The 19,940-nt window shown below is 38.7% G+C and overlaps 1 protein-coding gene across 10 annotated transcripts in view; it reads right to left on the bottom strand.

Annotated features, from left to right (window-relative positions):
• Positions 1 to 14: 14 nt before the first annotated feature.
• ralgapa1 (Ral GTPase activating protein catalytic subunit alpha 1) overlaps positions 15 to 19,940 on the bottom strand; it is a 78,472-nt gene continuing 58,546 nt past the window's right edge. For 5 of the 10 annotated variants that reach the window (XM_055005945.1, XM_055005947.1, XM_055005944.1 and 2 more), the window contains 3 exons: positions 8,095 to 8,219; positions 4,734 to 4,845; positions 15 to 3,369 (listed from right to left, as the gene is read on the bottom strand). In XM_055005945.1, coding sequence (XP_054861920.1) covers positions 3,282 to 3,369; positions 4,734 to 4,845; positions 8,095 to 8,219 — 325 coding nt within the window. In that variant the 3' untranslated portion in view covers positions 15 to 3,281. Of the gene's footprint in view, positions 3,370 to 4,733; positions 4,846 to 6,623; positions 6,656 to 8,094; positions 8,220 to 19,940 lie in introns of those variants that run through there. The other 5 variants (XM_055005946.1, XM_055005953.1, XM_055005951.1 and 2 more) reach the window with 3 other exon arrangements.

Here is a 19,940-nt window from a genome sequence, read left to right on the forward strand (position 1 = left end):
CACACACACAGTAGTTGGTACGAATCATTTATTGTCAAATTCCATCATCGCACATCCACACTGTGTGCGTCTTAAACAGACGTTCCACATGTTTACATACTACAGGTTTGACAGTAACATAGCTTGTGGAGCGAGTGTGTGTGTGTGTGTGTGTGTGTGGTGATACAGCCGGTCAAAACATGCAGTTAGTACTGGACTGGTGTCATGCAGGATGTATAATCAGTAGTTACATATATCAGGTCCGTCCCAAACTAACATGTGGACGACAGCTGAACCCGTATCCATCGCGTTCAGAGATCCACTGACAGGCACACGAGTTGAACGCATTTATTGATGAGGGGCAACCGATGCTGCTGCAGCTCAAACATGGAGGGAGTCGAACTTTTCCTCACAAAAAAACCCCCAGAGAGGTCAGATTTGGAACAAAAAGGCTGAAACGTGCACAGTCTGACTGGCGGAGTGTCGCCGATATGAATTTTTAAAATTTTGGTTCTTGCTAATGAGAGCTTTTGCACTAAACACAGGTTATTATTACCAAAATGCAATCCTGACGAGTATTTACAATCTATAAAACTATGTTTAAAGCAGTGTCTGGACTCCAGTCGTCAAACAGAGTCGCAGGGATTTTAATGTTAGAGCTTAAAGGAGGCGTTGCTGTGTGGCGTAGGGACTGGGACGGCGTTTGGGATGTAGACCGAACAGGCTGTCAGAGTGTTTACGGGATGTAACCAAACAAACCGGGACACAGTCAGCAATCTGTAGTGTATTTACAGCATGTACAGATCATTTAACCCATCCACGGCGCTTCCAACTCAGCAATAAGAACAACTGCAACAGCAATAATTTAAAGGGACAAACTCAAATCCCAGCTGACTTCAAACACTCACACACAAAGTAACAGCACGTGAATCTGACCTCATCTTACAATGGCATTTTTTAAAATGAACAATTTCCAACCCCACATAAGGGGTTTAAATAAGAAAAAAAGAAGTTGTACAATCCCTTTCCTCTCTAGAGAGAATCTATGGCTGCAACAAAAATAAAAAATAAACAAAACAATACAGCTGTGTACACACAGACTTCAAGACCTCTATCAGGGATCAGTCAGGCCAGGAAAAAATGAAGTAACAAGCCGTCATGTAAAATGAATGAAAAAGTACTCAATTGTGACAAACCCTGAAAAGCCACAGCTTTGACTCTTAGAGAGAAACTTTGCAGTTCTCACGTGAATTTTTGGGGCCATTAGTCAGTTTTATATATACTGAACTGATGGAGTGGTGAAACACAGAAAACCACAAAACACTGTAATCATATGCTGATCCCCTCCATTCACAAGTGAAACTGGGGACGAGTCTGAAAAAGAAAAGTGGATTTAATGTTAAAATTACACACAAAAAAGAAAAAAAAATGGTAATAAACTCATGTCTTTCTGCTACCCCTTTTTGGCTATAGGTCTCTCGTTTGTACACTCTGATTTGTTGCCTTTAAATTGCCTCCAAAAGAAAGATACAGGGGCTCATTAAACACTAAAGGCCTAAACTTGTCTTAGGCGTACTCTGAACCCAAAAGAACCCTAAATTTGTAGCTTAAGTGTTCATACAGTATTCAGGGGTTTCACATGAGGCCTCCACCTTTACAATAATTCATGTTTGAAGGGGGAAACAAAGGTAAGTTTTCCTTTGATTTTCCAGAATCTGGCTGTGGCTCCACGGCTGAGCACTGAACTGAAATGAGTAAAATAAGATCCCCTTTAAATTTCTACAGAATGAAGTGCAGACTGCTGAAGTTTGAAATCTTGTAGTGTTGACCTATTATTTTTTTTTTTTTTAGCAAATACGTGGTCTGAGGTTTGACCACAGTTTGGCTTTGGCAGCTATTTTCAAATAACCGTATATATACACAACAAGCTTCCTCACACTGTACACATTCTTAGAGATATTCATAGATCTACTATATATATATATTTATACTCATACATATATAGATATACAGAATATATATATGTAGTCAAAGAACAAACAGCTGTGGTTTCTCACCTTGGATGACAGAGAGACTAAAAATACAGCATTCTTGTTCGGGTCAAAACACAATTTACAGTCAAATTTTTTTTAAAAAAATGAGCAAAAAAAAAAGAAAGAAAATAAATTCAATGAACATCAGTGCTTGTCCACATTTTACAGCATGAGCGAGAACAAAAGAAAAGCCACAATAAACTTTGTGTAACAAGTGCTTCCGCTTTGATCAGTTTATCTTGACAATAATAATGTCCCACAAACAGTTTTTTTCCCATCCATTCTAAAACACCGTTCCTTACATCGGGAGGGTCAGCTCGCTTTCAGAGTTTGGGCGGGGATTTTATTCTGGATTCAAACGATGGGAAAGAACAGTTTTGGCTACTTGAGAACGTTGTTTTTGTTATTGTTAGCAAATGAATGAATTTGTATTTACATTTTAAGGAGAAGACACCAACCCTGCTTTCATCTCTACGCATCTGTGATGCACTGACAACAAAAATAGACTTTTATCTTGCTTTCTCCATGCAGCCCTCCTGTTCCTGTCTGTACACACTCACACTGGCTACAGTACAAATATACAGATTCCCTCAGCAACATTCAACAACACAGACTCTGCTTTTCTTTGCTGTGCAGTTTGACCTCGCTGAATGTGCTCTCCATCAGCCGTTTACAGAGCAGAGGAAATTGTGGCACACTTAAGCTTTTTGCAGTCCTGGCTACACTGCCATTTGTGTGCTTTCTAACATGGCACAGATTGTTATGAACTAACACTGCACTGCTAAGGCTGAACCTTCTACTGTGACAAACATCAGCATGCTGCAGCACTGGTTCTACTGGTTTCTATGGTTTTTTAAGCAAAGCTGCAGATACATACAACATCTGTGAACACTTTCAGATAAAGTCTTAGTATAGTATATTCCACAGAATATGACTACATGTATTTGTAGAGAGTACAACAGAGCATGTGTGACTGAGTTACTGTGCATAAAAGGCCAGTGTGCAATCAGAAATGCAGCATGCTGAAGAAGCTGGGTTAAAATCTATGGACACCTCTGATGGTTAATTTCTGAGAACAGTCATCATAATCATCAGGAATATGTATGTTTTCCCAAAGCGGTTAATTTGAATTTGTTTAGGGACAGCAAAGCTTTTATTTCCTAATACGATATGAAGTGTCCGTTCCGTCCGAGCCGTGGAATCTAGGGAGCTCAGGTCTTGTTGGCCGATCCGGAGGAGCGTCGCAGCTTCATGGACATGCGGCTCTTGCTAGTCCGAGGAGACATGGGGGACGCCGAGTCGCTCCCGGCCTCCCCAAGAGCCGGACTTTCTCCCCGAAGAATCTCGAGGCAGGAGCCTGAGGAGGAGGTGGAGGTACCGGAGGGAGAATGTGAAGGGTGAGGGAGGTGGACGAATGGAACGGGAGGGTAGAGGTGAATAAGCAGAACAGGATGAAGGACCAACCAGAAAACACATCTCAATCCATGAAGGTCTACTGAGTCAGATTCCTACAAGGCAGGACAAAGGACCACGGACAGACGGATGGACAGACAGACAGATGGACAGACAGAAGGATGGACAGACAGACAGACGGACAGACAGATGGACAGACAGACGGACAGACAGATTCTACAAAGACAAGCAACATGAAACATCTTTACTTTCTACTGTCTCCATCCTTGTTCCCTAAAAACCACTAGACATGGTTAGAACCTGTGAACTGTGTTTTGAAGTTTCTTCAATGATAAAATGATAAAACTACACGTTTTACTAATCTGCATTTCATGATATAATTACAAAGACATTTTTACATTTTCATTTGTTTATGTTTAACTTAAAAAACACGACTTTTCTTTTGTTGAGTATTGGTATTTTTACATCATTTAGTCACTAACTTATGTTCAGCTAATGCTAAGCTACACTACTTTAGTTCACTGCTGATCGATGCTTTATTACTTTACTACTTGTTTGCTTTTAAGTCTATTATTACCATTAAGTCATTTATTTATATTTGTATGTTGTTTTCATAACTCCAACGCTACGGTTATGCTAAGATACAATAAACTAAAGAAAGTTATGCTAAGATGAATAAATTCAGCTACAACATTACACTGCTTGTCATTCTATTTCTCTTATTATAAAACACTAAATACTATTTTGTGTTTAGAATGCAAACATCAAACTAAGTCTTATCGACTTGTTAAGCTACAGAACAGAACTAAATGAAGCTAAGATGGCTAAGCTAATATCAACTCAACAGGCTTGATCTGGTTTTATCTTGTCAACTGATTTTCATTACACTGCCTTGTTTTTCTTTTTAAGATCCTTTTAAAATAATAAAACTTAAATGCATTCTGCTGAAAAAGTGGAGAAACACTACATCTGACTGAATAAAGTGAAAAAGTTGAGCACATTTTGTGCCTTCAGAATGGCTTTCACTGTGAGGTCCTCTGACTCTGTATGTGTAATTAAAAGCCACATAAATGAAGCTGTTCTTTCATCATCTCTTTAATGTATCTGCTGTAGAAGCAACATCTGCCTTACAGCTGTATAAGTTTCATGGTAACTTTAATGGTGAGTAACGATCTACACTCTGAATGTCAGCTGATTGTCTTTGGAACTCAGTTCTCTTTAGCTCTTACTGTTCTCTGTTTGGTTTTCAGAGGGAGAAGAAGTACTTTATGTATATTACTCTGTTAACTATTCATCTACGATGCATACCATTCACAGCTAGCATGGAGGACCTTCTGCTTCAGACCTTTCCCCTTCACCCTGAGCAGGTTAAAGCTGTCTAGTGGTTTAGGGACCATCAGATACAAAACACTATGCTCCTCTGGTGAGAGGAGAGGAAAGGAAAGGAGAAGGAAAGGAAGGGAATGTAAAAGAAAGGAAAGGAAAGGAAAAGCAAAAGGAAAGGAAAGGAAAGGAGAGGAGAGGAAAAGCAAAAGGAAAGGAAAGGAAAAGCGAAAGGAAAGGAAAAGCAAATGGAAAGGAAAGGAGAGGAAATGAAAAGCAAAAGGAAAGGAAAGGAAAAGAAAGGAGAGGAAAGGAAAAAGGCAAAATAGAAAGGAAAAGGGGAAAAATAAGGTAGAAAAAGAGGATAGGATAAGGGTAGTTCAGAAGCATGAAGGACGGAAAAAAGAAAATTGAAAAAAGTGAATGAAAAACAAGAAAGAGAAGCAGCCAAAAGAAAACAGAACCAAAACAGTCAACAGACAGAACAGAAAGACACGACAGACACTGACTGACCAAACACACCACAACATAATGAGACAGAAAACACAGATGCTTTACATGTAGAAACCACTAAAAAAGAAACTAAACAATGTTAGTTTAAAGTTACACATTCAAACAGTTTGTGTTTCTGTGCACATCTATACTTAGTATCCACTTTCACGGTGTCAGTGTGTGTGAGCGGCACTACAGCACTACATCATCAGAACCAGAAGGAGAGGAGCATACAAAAGGTTAGAGGTCAGGTTCCACCAGGTCAGTGTGACATCGCAGGTTAACAGAACCACCACCGAAGTTACCGAGTGAGCAGACAAAAGAGTAGAAATATCAGTTAGAAGAAGGACGTCTCACGTTCACCATGCCCCTGAGTGTAGTTTGGTACGAAGGAGGTGTCATGTTAACATTAAATAAACTGTAGTTGCATCAGTTTGTCAAACAAACATCAAAGCTGAAACCTGACATACAACAACATGTACGTCAAAAAACTTAGAGGAAGCAAATGGAAATGTTAAATCAGCCATTAAAGAAAAAAGTGAAATATTCTGAATTAACTTTTGTTGGGTCAATCTATAATTGAGGGACTTTTGAAGTCCATGGAATATATCTTGCATACATTTTTATTAAAAGCAAAAAAACCGAATGTTTTTATGTTCATTATGATCATGTCTTTACAAATTCCAGAATTATTTATTATGGAAACAAACACTTATTAATAAAAAATGACTGGATTTCACTAAAATGTCTACTAAATAGCCATCCGAATTTAATAACAACCACCTTCCAATGAGCTAAACAATAATAAAATGAGATTATTCAGAAATAGTTTGTGTTCTTTTTATTAAGTTGAGATAATCATGACAGATATTTCTCTTTTAGCAATATATCAAATTTTATATGGAAAATAACTAATTGTATCTGTGTCCAAGAAATCACTTTCCACTAAATTTCCCATTACAAGAACACCTCTCCAGGAAGTGTGTTAATTCCAGATCACATGACCTGCTCCACATGATGTCATTTCCTCCTGAAGAAAAGACTGGCCAGACTACAAGGCTTTCTGAGTTTTTCTGAGTGTACAGGCAGTCACAAATTTTGGCTACACATATACTTGATCAAATCTCTCTCTTGTCTTTTTATTACAGATTCTGTTAACCAGCAAATCATAACGAGTAAAACCAAACGACACTCAGTGATGAGCAGAAAGTGGCACTTCCTTGTAAAGACATGCAGACCTGCTTAAACTGTAGAAAACACAAAGGAAGAAACAGAGAGAAACACAACATGGTGGAGGAATCGGAAAAGAGCACAGGTTAGGCTGAAATGTCAGTAGCAAGAGCCAATCAGAACGGGGCGTGTCAATCATGTGACCAGGCTTACCTTTTAGCTATAGGCAAGTGAGACAATACGATCTAAAGGAGGGGGGAACAAAAAGAAAAGTAGGACACAGTAGAAAAAAAACAAACAAAAAACAAAACAAAAAAAGAGTAAAAATAAATCAGAAAAAAATGGTGAAATTAAACAAAAACAGAAAGAGAAAAGAATGATCATTGTGCTGTTAAGGGAGGGGGACCTGTGAGTTAATAACAGATAGATAGATAGATAGATAGATAGATAGATAGATGGATAGATAGATAGATGGATAGATGGATAGATAGATAGAGATAAAGAGATAGAGAGAGACAGAGAGAGAGAGAGACAGAGAGAGAGAGATCGATAGAGCAATAAAGAGATAGATGGGGCTGCAGTAATTTCAGCAGGGTTCATTTCAAAGTACAGGATCATTTTCTGGGATTATTTTCTAGATTTAGTGAAAAACAGCATCTGAATTATGAACAGTGGACATGATCGCCGCATTTGGACTAAAATATTAAAGTGAGAAGCACTGGAATGAGTGGAACCCCAGCATCTGACGAACTACTGGATCCTGTATTCTGAAATGGGCTTTGGGGCTGAACACATACAGTTCTGACCAATCAATACACAGCAGTATGCTACTGGGGCTTTTAAATGCCATACGATATTGCGAGTGAACATTTGGGGAAAACATGTGCATCAGGATGTGCCAGATGCTGTTCAGCCTCAAAGCAGGTCGATTATTATTGTACAATTAATATTATTTTGGACACAATAGCTGGAGAGGCAAAAAGCAGTTGTCCAAGAAAAACAACTGTGATCAGGTACACACATATTCAGACAAACACACACAGTCACTCCGTGTCACTGTAAATCTACACATATTAATACAGTGATACGTAACTAACACAGGTCTATCTTACAGGTTCCAGCAATCATCATGAAGAAATGTGTGTCTTACTAGCAGAATTAAATTATTGTAAATGATTGCCAAGCTGAACAATTAGATTTAATGTGAGTCAACGGACAGCACGTCATTTTCAAATACACTTATCATGACACATGATTAGTCTCTGTAACAGAATTATCAGGATACATGAGAGTTACACACATATCACTCCCATGTGTATGCCTGGTATCCCTACAGCTGATCAGATGTGCACCCCAAAAGCAGAATATTTAAGTTAATGTAGGTTTGGGTTTTCTATGTAGTGTGCCATCTTGCTATTAAATATTCAGAGTAAATCTTCATGTAGATCTCTATTATGTACATTTAATGTGACTGGGCAAATACACTCAAAGATTTGTCATAAGAGGCCTGAAAAAAATGTTAAATTGTGTCAATATTTGGCCACTTGGCTGGCCGAGAAGACGTTTTTTTACAAAGTTGTACTAGTCATCCGAGTCAGGCCAGTTAATGTTCAGAATGAAATAGGTGTGGTATATTTGTCTGGTGATGTTTCACAGAGCAAAAGCAACAACAGTCAGGTCTTACCTGTGTCTGAGGGCAGGTGAGTACAGGGAGCAGGACTGTAGACTCGAGCCGCATAATCCTCGAACGTGGTCGGCTCCTGGTGGTGCTGCACGATGGTTTCTAGGTATCTGGCTCGCTCCTCATAGCTGAGATCAAAAGTCAAGGCCAAACCAAGTACAGGCGACAGACACCAACAGAGAGAAGCCAAATGAATGTAGATACACTGGAAAAGTCCTGATAAGAAAACCCCATCACAGAAAATTAAGAAATAACTTTTTTTCTCTTTGACTGTCTTCTCTTTTATTATGTCTACGAACGATAGACGATAGAGGATAGATAGATAGATACACAACAGATAGACCGAGGATAGATAGACGATAGACAATAGAGGATAGATAGATAGATGATAGATGATGAATAGATAGATGATAGACAGACGATAGATAGATAGATGATACATAGATAGATGATAGATAGATGATGAATAGATAGACGATAGATAGATAGACAGATAGATGATAGATAGATAGATGATAGATGATAAATAGATAGATGATAGATAGATAGATAGACAGATAGACGATAGATAGACAGACGATACAGATAGATAGATGATAGATAGATGATAAATAGATAGACGATAAATACATAGATAGATAGATAGATAGATACACAACAGATAGACCGAGGATAGATAGACAATAGACAGATAGACGATAGATGATACATAGATAGATAGATGATAGATAGATGATGAATAGATACATGATAGATAGACGATAGACAGATAGACGATACATAGAGATAGATGATAGACAGATAGATGATAGATAGATAGATGATAGATAGATGATAAATAGATAGATGAAAGATAGATAGATGATAGATAGACAGATAGACGATAGATAGATAGATGATAGATGACAGATGATAGACAGATAGATAGATAGACAGATAGACGATAGATAGACGATACATAGATAGATAGATGATAGATAGATGATAAATACATAGATGATAAATAGATAGACGATAGATAAATACATAGACAGATAGATAGATAGATAGATAGACAGATAGGCAGATAGACGAGAGACGATAGATAGATAGACAGACAGATAGATAGATAGATGACAGATAGATGATAAATAGATAGATGATAGACAGATAGACAGATAGACGATAGATAGACGATACATAGATAGATGATAGATAGATGATAAATAGATGGATGATAAATAGATGATAAATAGATAGACGATAGATAGAAGATAGATAGACATACAGACAATAGATAGAGAGACGATAGATAGACAGATAGACGGTAGATAGATAGATAGACAATAGATAAACTTTAAATAGATATAGACTATAGATAGATGATAGACGATAGACAGACAGACGACAGATAGATGATAGATAGAAAGATAGACAATAAATAGATAAATAGATTGATAGATACATAGATGATAGACAGAAAGATATAGACGATAAACAGAGATATAGATAGATAGATAGATAGATAGATAGATAGATAGATAGATAGATTTCCCATGCTACAGCAGCAGATAGAAAAATACAGTACAAAGAGAAGAGCAGCACACAATGCACAGATATAAGCAGATACTTTCTCCTTACAGAAGAAATATAAATGTGTACAGAAAATTTATTTCCATGTCTGCTTTAGTTCTGTGGGACTTCAGGTCAAACAGAATGACCCTGAGGACGTCACAGGGCTGTATTTGAAATGAGAAAATTTACACAAAGCTACAAACTGTCAATGTGAAGTTAGAAAGAGGTGTGAGTTTATCAAGCAGGGCAGTCTAATGGAAGACTGCATCCTAGTGGCATTGTGGTAAATGTAAGATCCAGTATTTCTGTAGCAAGAAACAGAGAAATGACTACTTGATCTCATCTGTAATCTGCACGTAAACAGGAGTGAAGCTTAACTCATTCAGCATATCTTTTGATGTGCACAAAAATATTTGAAAAAGTGTTTAACCCAGTGTTTCAGGGAAAAAACCCTGGGTGACTGAAAGCTCCAGAAAAGCATCTTATCATTTAAAGATTGTCTCTATACACAAAGAAATGCGCAAGAATTAATTAAAAGTTAGAAGAAAAAGCATCTATGTGTGTTATTTATTAGGAATTCCACAGTCAAAAACTCAGCTCATCAGCTAAACAAAGCTGTTGTATCAGAGCTAATTAACATTCACAACAGATTCAGATATTGAATCACATGTTGCTAAAGCCTCACCTAACATCACTTCCCACTCAACAGAGCTCAGACAAAACAAAAAACACACAAAAAGTATCACCTGCAATATCAAACTCAGGCAGGAAATTGTGTGCTCATGTAGAACCTTACTGCTCCTTGTAAGACGAGGATTCAAAAAAATAAAAAAAATTTTTTGCTTTTTTTTTTTTTTTACAATCCTTAAAACTACCTCTTCTCAGAGTCCCTAAAATCTATGGATATACAAAATACAAATAGAAACTGCTGGAGCTGCCATTTGCAGAGGTTTGTTTAAAAGAACTAAAATAATAATGAAATTAAATTATTAGAATAGAGCTTAGAAATAAACCTTGAACAAACCCACGAACTAAACAGCCAGTAAATAAATGACAGTAAAAGAAAGGTAAAAACATTGGAGAACACTGAATTAAAAGAAAATATATAAAAGATGATTAAAATACAATGACGTAAAACACCACGTGCTTGTTGAATAGACAGTGTATTTTACATGAAAACATTCTGCAGCATGAGCCAATTATCTCCATGTCCCTGGACTTCCATGCAAGTATACCGAGAACATTGCAGTCAAAAAAAAAGAAAAAAGGTAAACCCAACCCTTTTATCACTCACTATTACATCGATGAATTCAAAGCGAGAGGAGCAGAGATTCAGCTGAGAGCAGAGTAAATGGAAACCAGGACTTCAACTGTCCATCTATTAGAGATAACCTCATTGATAGAATGACATTTACCCTCTCTTCCTTAGTCCTTCTCATACATCCAACCGTAATGACAGCCATATGCAGCCGCTACAGTGTCCTGGACACACACACACACACACACACACACACACACACACACACACACACACACACACACACACACACACACACACACACACACACACACACACGCACACACACACACACACACACAATTCAGTCCCATCATCTCCCAATAGTATTACCGTTTGCTCAGTGAGCTCCAATAACAAGGGATTTTCAATGAGAGCAGTGTTTATGTGTGTGTATGTGTGTGTGTGTGTAGTTGAAAAGGTGGGCTGTGAACAAGCCCATTGTGTGTTTGTAAGTGCATGTGTTACTGTTTGAGTGTGTGATGGGATTAGGCCAATGAATCTTCAGAATGAAATCTGTGTGTTTGTACCTCAGAGTGTGTGTGTGCGTGTGTGTGTGTGTGTGTGTGTGTGTGTGTGTGTGTGTGTGTGTGTGTGTGTGTGTGCGCGTTGTGAATGGGTCAGCCATCTGTAATAGCGCCCATGGGTTTTCTATTGGGTTAGAGAGCTGGTCTATGGGCCTCAGAAGGAGAAAGATTCAGGTCTAATGGTAACTGATTCAGTTAGAGACAATGATAATAACAACAATATGGCTCCTTTAAAGTGCGCCGGCAGAATAGAGGAGAAAGAAGGAGGGCAAAGACGGTGGACGGGTGGAAGAAGCTGGCAGAGTGGAGCGGGAGAAACTTCTGCAATCTACCATTTTCTCTGATATTAACCTGATCTCACAAGGACTTCTAAAAATAACAGTTAAAGATTCGAGAACGCTTTCACGAAACGAGAATGCAGTCAAAGAAGGAATGAAGGTGGGAGAGAGGAAGGGCTGGAGGTTAGAGGTGCAAGGAAAGCGAGATGTTGAGGGAGGAAGAGAACTTGGAAAAAGGAGATGGGAGACAGTGTGGGTGAGAATCCTGCAGCAGCTCTGAGTGGAGGTGAGACGGGGAGGAAGATACTTCGGTAACAACACGATGCGGTGTGAGCGTGTGCGTTCGTGTCAGGTCACAGAGAGTTGAGAAAAGAGCAGCAGGAGCACACAGAGCGCCAAACCAGCGTGTCTCACAATGAGTCTATGTGATATCACCGTTTGCCTTTTCCTGCTTCCTGCTCCCCTGCATCGCACTTCCCCCTTTAGTGTTCCAATGTGTGTTTGTGTGAGGGGGAGAGACGTGTGGATGTAATGTAATTAGGAACCAGAAGCATTACATATTCCAGCAAACAACACCTAATCATCTTCATATCACGTTTTAAAAATGTGCGTGGATGAAGCAGCGGGGGGGAGAAAAAAGACAAAGACTGCGACTTTATAATTTTTGAGAAGGTGAAAAGGTTGAAAGGACACCTGCAGGAAAGAAAGGAGTCTACAGAGGGAGAGAACAAGAAGAAGAAGGAGAAATACATACAGAGACGTGGCACCACTGCTGAGATAAATAACAGGAACATCACTTTACTGTTCCTCACTCTTTCTCTGTCTGACTCCTTTATCTCTCTCTCCCTCTTTGTGCCTCTCAGTGTGGGTTTCTGCCTGTGGACTTATGTCACTGTGTCTCAAACACAACTCCCTACTGTGAACAGGCTGCATTAGGAGGGAGAGAGTTGGACTAACATGCAAAACTTACAAAAAGCAGTAATATTACCTTCATCAGTGAAGGTGGAGAACCACACTGTAACAATGCTCTATTATAACTCAAAGCCTCGCACCAAAAATGTTACTTGGGAAAAGTATGCAAGTATTGTCAGGAAAATGTCTAAAGTAAGATTATTCAACAGAAAGAAATGACTCTTATGAGTTGCAACTGATGCTAATATTCATTACGGCTGCAAACAAACTGTCCCATTAGAGAAGCTGAAGCTGTGAAATGTTACTTGGTCTCATTTTTTAAACACCTGATGAAGCAAACAGTACAGTCCTAAAACTATAAATGAAACACTCTAAAGCAGGGATGTCAAACTCATCTGACTTCAGGTTCCACATTCAGCCCAATTTGATCTCCAGTGGACTAGACCAGTAAAATCACAGAACAATAACCTATAAATAACGACAACTCCAAATGTTTCCTTACATAAAACAACAAATAAAGCGAAACACAAAATGACAAAAATAAGACAAAAAACACAAGCGAGACAAATAGGAAACACAAAACGACAAAAACGAGAAACAAAACGACAAAAACAAAGACAAATGACAAAAGTCAGAGAAAAAACAAAAACAAGACAAAATATTACAAAAATGAGACACAAAACAACAAAAGAACAATCTAGTATTTTACTTTTTGATCAAAACAACTTGTCATGGTCTAGAAATTATTTTAAAGGCATAGTTTTACAAATTTACAAATTGCAGTTAATGTCTTCTCTCTAATTTTTACAGTTTGTGGGCCAGACTGGACCCTCTGGAGGGCCGGTTTTGGCCCGCGGGCCGCATGTTTGACACCCCTGCTCTAAAGTATATCCATCCATCCATTTTCTGTACATTGCTGTATCCTTTGTTGGGTCTTGATGACTCTAAAATACAAATCACTGAAATTTGTAGTCAAGTACAGCACTTGCTAGGGCTGAAATGTGAAGTCAAATTAATCCATCCTCCAACAGTTTCTTTGCTGCTCCATACAAAAAGAAAACTCACTGTTCTCACTTTCCTTGACCGATCAACAAGAGAAGTGTGTTTGACAGAGCATAAGGGTTCTTGAATACACTGAGATTTTAAAAAACTGTATTTGAAGACAGTCTGTTGACATGCAGGCTCCACATCTGCACAGGAAAGAAACACTGAAAGGGAAGATTTAGTTGCAAAAACAAACACAACATCAGCTGTATGGAAATATTTGTGGTACAGAAACGACGATGTTAAACAAACACAGGTTCTCTGTCAGCAGTGTTGTGCGATTGTTGCCACCACACAACGCAACATGATTCATTTTTTTGACCATCTGAATCAGCTCTATATGATGAGGGCAAAGCCACATCTGAACATCATCTCAAGCAAAAACTATTCTGGATGCCTTTGCCGGTGTTACACCACAAGAGAAAGGTTCCAAACAGCTTTTTAAAAATTATTTTTAAGCAGATGCACTCTCCAACAAAATCCTACTAATCATTTTAGAATCACAAATTCTTTCCTTCTTCAAATTCTTTAAATAGCTATTCAAGTCATCTGGTGAAAATTCCTGCAGGTTTTTCACATCGCAATATATGAAAAACAAAATATCACAATGTCAGTTTTTCCTAATACTGTGCAGCCCGAGTACTTGTATCGGGGTGTTTTGGATACTAAATGGTGTAGAAGCTTGATGGTGAATTCCATTTCCCTGCTTCAGTTTCAGGGTCCTGGTGTCTCACTGTCATGGCGTACTGAGCCACTGTTACTGTAATCAGTAAGACCTGTGCTTTTCCTACTACAAGACTGTTAGTGGCAAACACATTATATTCTACTATGATAGTACTACATAAAGTATTGCATTAACTACAAACTCAAATATGACTCAAATGAAATAGCGAGAGGTGAATAGACTGCAGCTGACGGTGAACTCAGCGTGAACATGGATATCACCGATGTCTTGATCAGAGGTCAAATCAGGGAATATAAGTAAAAACATCCATGTGGAGAGAGAATGTATATTCAGCTTTTCATAGCCTGGGATATTTTGAAATTACTCAGACTGCTGATTTACACAAACATGGGAACTTTAAACAGTTTGCAAAAATGAAATTTGGATCTTGGTCTTGGTAACTAAAAGGTTGTTGCTATTACATATTATTTGCTTCTTTTTCATGTATTTCTCCTTTGCATGTTCAGTGAAAGCTGCTGGTAAACTGCTGTGAATGCTGCCAGAAAAAAAAAAAAGTCTTTGGATGAGGGGATTTTTCTTGCAAAAGACTATCTATCTCAGTTTTAAAGACACTTTTGATTGTTTCACATTTTACTCAGTTGTTATTGTTTATCTGTGTTTGTCTGCTGAACTGTTTTCTAGTTTTAATTCCGTCCTGTAAAGTATTTTCGGTGGATCCCCTGCATGAAACATGCTATCCAAACAAAGCTATTATTATTGGTATCAAAAAGTTGAAACCATTGAGAGGTCAGAGAAAGTAGACTTGCATTACGTTCACACATCTCCACCTCCTTCCATTCCTCCTTCCCTCTAACCAAATGGCAGTCGCCGCTATGAAATCTGCTGTAATTGAATTTCAGATGGCTCCTCTTATTAAGTCATTAGCAGAAAAAACATCTCTCTTTCAGAGAGAGAAGGGGAAAGAAAGAGGGAAAATTATAAGGGGAGAAAGAGAGGGAAAAGGCTGGTTAGGGAGAAAAAGAAAGCAGAGCAGAGAAAGGCAGACAGGAGACAGAGAGACGAGAGAGGGGGCGGATAAAGAGGCTCTTTTGTGTCGAGTCAGAAACTCATTTTCTTGTGTGTGGCTGAAAAGAGTGGAGAGAGTGAAGTGTTCGTGCCTTCCCCGGCTCTTTCTCTCCCTCTCTCTCCCGCAGCGCAGTTCATTGTAGCCGTGTTCGACTCCTGTGATCACTTGAGGCCGAGGGAAGCAGGAGGAGAGGAGGCGAGGGGAGGAGAAAGGGAGCTTGTTAGAGCATTAGGAGCCGGGCCCACCGCTGGGAAGTGTGTGTGGCAATGTTGTCTGCTGAGTGTGTGTCTGTATGTGAGTGTACTCTACATACTGTACGTAGCTTTACACGTAAATGTGTGATGTATGAGAAGGCTTCACATATTCACCACAGCTGCTAAGTGAGAGCCTTTGATCAAATATTAATACAGAAATTAATTATTTTCCACGGTTCTAATAGCTTGATTGCTCCAATTCAAAGCCAATTCATGATTTCTGAGTTTGTGTCTGCTGCAAACTCAGCCAGCGGTCTTGTTTCTATACACAGAGACGTTCTGCACTAGAAAACATGACAGTCATCACCTGACAGCAAGAAGAGCTACTGTGTTTAATGTATTTCACTGGACAACGTGAAAAACTTAAAAGAAGAAACCAACAAAGGCGACCATACAGATGATCCATGTCAGTGACTCAAGTATACATTTACATTATATTAAATATTTGCCTTCACTCCTTTTAAAAGGAATCACAGTTAAATGTTGTTTAAGCATCAAGAACGTACAATTCTTAACACAAGACAAGATTTCTGCAGTTAAAATCTAAGACTCATTAAGATTTTTTAGGACCACATATGATGCAATTAAATTTTCATTTACAGTCATGCAGGTCAAGGCATGAAAGAAAACAATCAATAAAGCCAACAAATATTTATGAAATCATGAACTAATTGACACTATATCACATTTTTGTCACAACAATTCCTAGGAGTATAACTAATCAATTAACATGACCTAGCATGATCCACGCACGGATTATGAGGCACACCTGATCAGGAGCCAAATGTTTCTGTGTAAAGTTGCAGAGCTTAGTTAGGAAAGACTACAAAGACCAACTAAACTATCCCTGAGTGACCCAAAATGACCACAAAGAGAAACAAAGCACATAGAAGTTGTAAAACAATCCCAAAAAGATGCAATGAAACCACAGGGAGACACACAATGAGCATAAAGAAAACACACCAAAAAAAGCAAAACTGCAAAAACATAAATTTTAACAACAAAAGGTTTGTGTCTTTCAGTGTTGAAGAATGGATGGATGAATTAACAAAATAAAAGTTGTCTGTTACGAGCTGATGAGCTTCCGAACAAACAATTTTAACATTTATGGGTAAGCTTTCTAAATAAAATACAATATGGTCTTTTTTAAACTTATCCATTTGGTGGCTTTATTAGACAAGTTAGTTGAGAGGCAGACAGGAAAGTAGGGAGAAGAATGGAGGGGAGACCTGCAGCAAAGGGCCGAATTGAACCCATGCCGCTGCGTCAGGGAGTACAGCTCCTGTTCATGGGTCGCCTGCTCAGCCAGCTGAACTATCTAGGCACCAAATATGATACTTTTTTATACCATTCAGTGCTTTTTAACACTTCAAGACCTGCAGGCACCCAATTAACATGCCTTGCACAGTGTTACTGTACATTTTCCAACTTGGAACAAACTTTATATCTTACTGTCCCACAGAACAAGCATGTTATACATTTTCTGACTTTCTTAACTTCTGCCGCAGCACATCAGATCCTTCTGAAGGTGAAAATGCCTTTCAGAAATGTGTAACCTATCATGTACTCTGGTCAGACAGGTGAACAAACCACCACCCAGTTCAACAAGACGAATCAATGAAATCTCTGGTAGCATGAAGTAGGATAATCTGTTTGTGATTTACTCTTCTAAAAGGTAAAAAATGATACTTAAAACAGCACAACTTGTCCATTTTCTAAAGCTCGTGTGCACGATACCTCTCCTCAGAAACGCACACACACACACACACACACACACACACACTGTATCTCACTCGGCATCTCTCAAACACACACACACACACACACACACACACACACACACACACCCTATCTGTCCTCTCCACCCCAGGCATTGGAACAGACAACAGAGAGAAGGACATCAGAGGGATAATACAATTGGAAAAGCTTTACAGCGTGTAATGATAAACCTGTGTGTGTGTGTGTGTGTGTGTGTGTGTGTGTGTGTGTGTGTGTGTGTGTGTGTGTGTGTGTGTGTGTGTGTGTGTGTGTGTGTTCATGCCCAAAGGAACAAGCTAATGGGTTTATATCTTTCTGTGATAGCAATGACATGGAGGCTTTGTGATTTCATTACGAGTCTATGTGTGTGTGTCCACGCACACCAAAGATGAGGACAGAGATAGGGTGGTCTAATGCACTAGTTATTGTTAGCGGACGACGTGCATGAAAGACACACACACACACACACACACACACACACACACAATCACACACGATCACATTTGCCCCTATTCATCTGCTCTTTAACCCAAAGCAGAAACAGGGACAGAGGAGAAAAAACAGACGTGATACATTAATTGGCCCCTTGTCACCCCACTATTTCATCCTTTGACGTGTGTGTGTCTGTGTGTGTGCGCAAACAGACACACACAGACACACACCCTCATTCTACTCCCTGTCACCACTGGGGAGCCCTAAAACTGCCAGTGCAATTACAAGCTTTATTTAACGGGCACATACACACCGGGTGTTTGTGATTGTCACCCAGGCTGCAATAATAATTCTCTTATTAAGGAGATGGATCCTGTTCTTATCTGCAGGCAGTTAGACATTATTCCCCTTCCACACACACATTTACTGCGGCTATATACACACACACAGACATGAATCCTCATAACATGGATATAAGAGGTGACAAAAAAAGTAATTCCTGACCTCCTAGCCATATTGTGCAGATGTTAACGACAGTTTTTTTTCTTACTTGGAGCAATCTTCATAAAGAGTTCACAACATGCTTTAAAAATCTGACAGGGAAAAACAATTTATAGAACAAGTACGACACAATAAATGAATCATCTACATGTATCCATCCATAGAGTAACAAATTCAATCTGAGTCCTAAAAGCTCTTCTATTTGAACATTTTTAACTTTAGAATCTAAAATATAGATATTAGTTTTGTCAATCAACAGAAATTGGTAAGCAATAAAAACCTCTCTTACCCCCAAAACCTGTCAGGAGGTTAGAGAGGCAGGTTATCTGCACAAGATAAATTGCTAATAATAATAATTCTAAAAAGCAACAGACTTTAAAAGAGAAGGAATGATTAGATTTGCAACTTTCAGACTGTTCTTCAACTAACCATGTGTGACGTGTGGCTTTACGTGGAAAACAAACCAATTGTAAGCTATAAATTGAGATATTTTATGACGATTCATAGCTTTTATATTTCATCAAAATCATTTTATTGAACACATGGAATATTAAAATTTACCAAAAATCCACAGCTTGCACTAGATTTGCTAAAAATCTGAAACAACAAAAAAACTGCCTAATTTAGAAGCCGTTAGTGACTCAGCTGCTACCAGTTGTCATGTGACAAAAATTCTGACTTTTCAATTGAGCTGCAGGCTGTAGAAGACTGACAGGAAAATAAAATACATTTGATCAAAAAAATTAAATGCAACGTGGCCCAAAAACAGAATACAGAGAGGTTTAACTTGAATATTTGCAGTGTTTCCTTGTCTAAATCAATATTTTGGAGGAATTAACTCCTGACTGGACTGCGCAAAACAAGATGGAGATGAAACTACTTTATTCTGCTTTTTAAAAAAGGATAATATGGAGGAAGAAATCTGCAGGATAATCAAATTAATGAACAACTGGGTAAGTGTTAGATGTGGCCAATAATGCGGATAAAAGGTCTGAAAACTTTTTTTGGTTACACTGAAAACACCTGCAGGGAAGAAACTGGTGCCTCAGAGACACACAAACACTGTCCCACTTAGCACTAATTAGCTGGATAAATAGCTTTATTTTCTTCTAATCAAATTATTAACGGTGATTAATCATCCATCAGTTTTTCACTGCTCTCTGCACGTTTATACCGTTTCCTCCCTCCTGCCTCTTTGAAGCCAAGGCGGCTATTAGAGCTCATGATACACATGATTTTCTGTGCTGCACTTGGTCTCGGCCATCCATGAGTTCCCTCCCTGAATCTTAAACACCTTGTCACATAAAAATACTTACGTTCACACACCCAGCCACAAAACGCATTCACGCACTGACACACACGCACACACACACACACACACACACCCACACACACACACACACACTGCAGATTAGCTTGTTTACCAGTCAGAGGGGGGTCTGCACCAACAAGGTGTGATCAAGCCACTGATGGCTACAACTCATGTGTCTGCACAGCTCTTGGTGACAGGCGTGTACGTGTGTACACAAATACACAAACAC

Source organism: Amphiprion ocellaris, chromosome 20 (genome assembly GCF_022539595.1).
Source record: "Amphiprion ocellaris isolate individual 3 ecotype Okinawa chromosome 20, ASM2253959v1, whole genome shotgun sequence".
In the NCBI taxonomy this organism is placed as follows: domain Eukaryota; kingdom Metazoa; phylum Chordata; class Actinopteri; family Pomacentridae; genus Amphiprion; species Amphiprion ocellaris.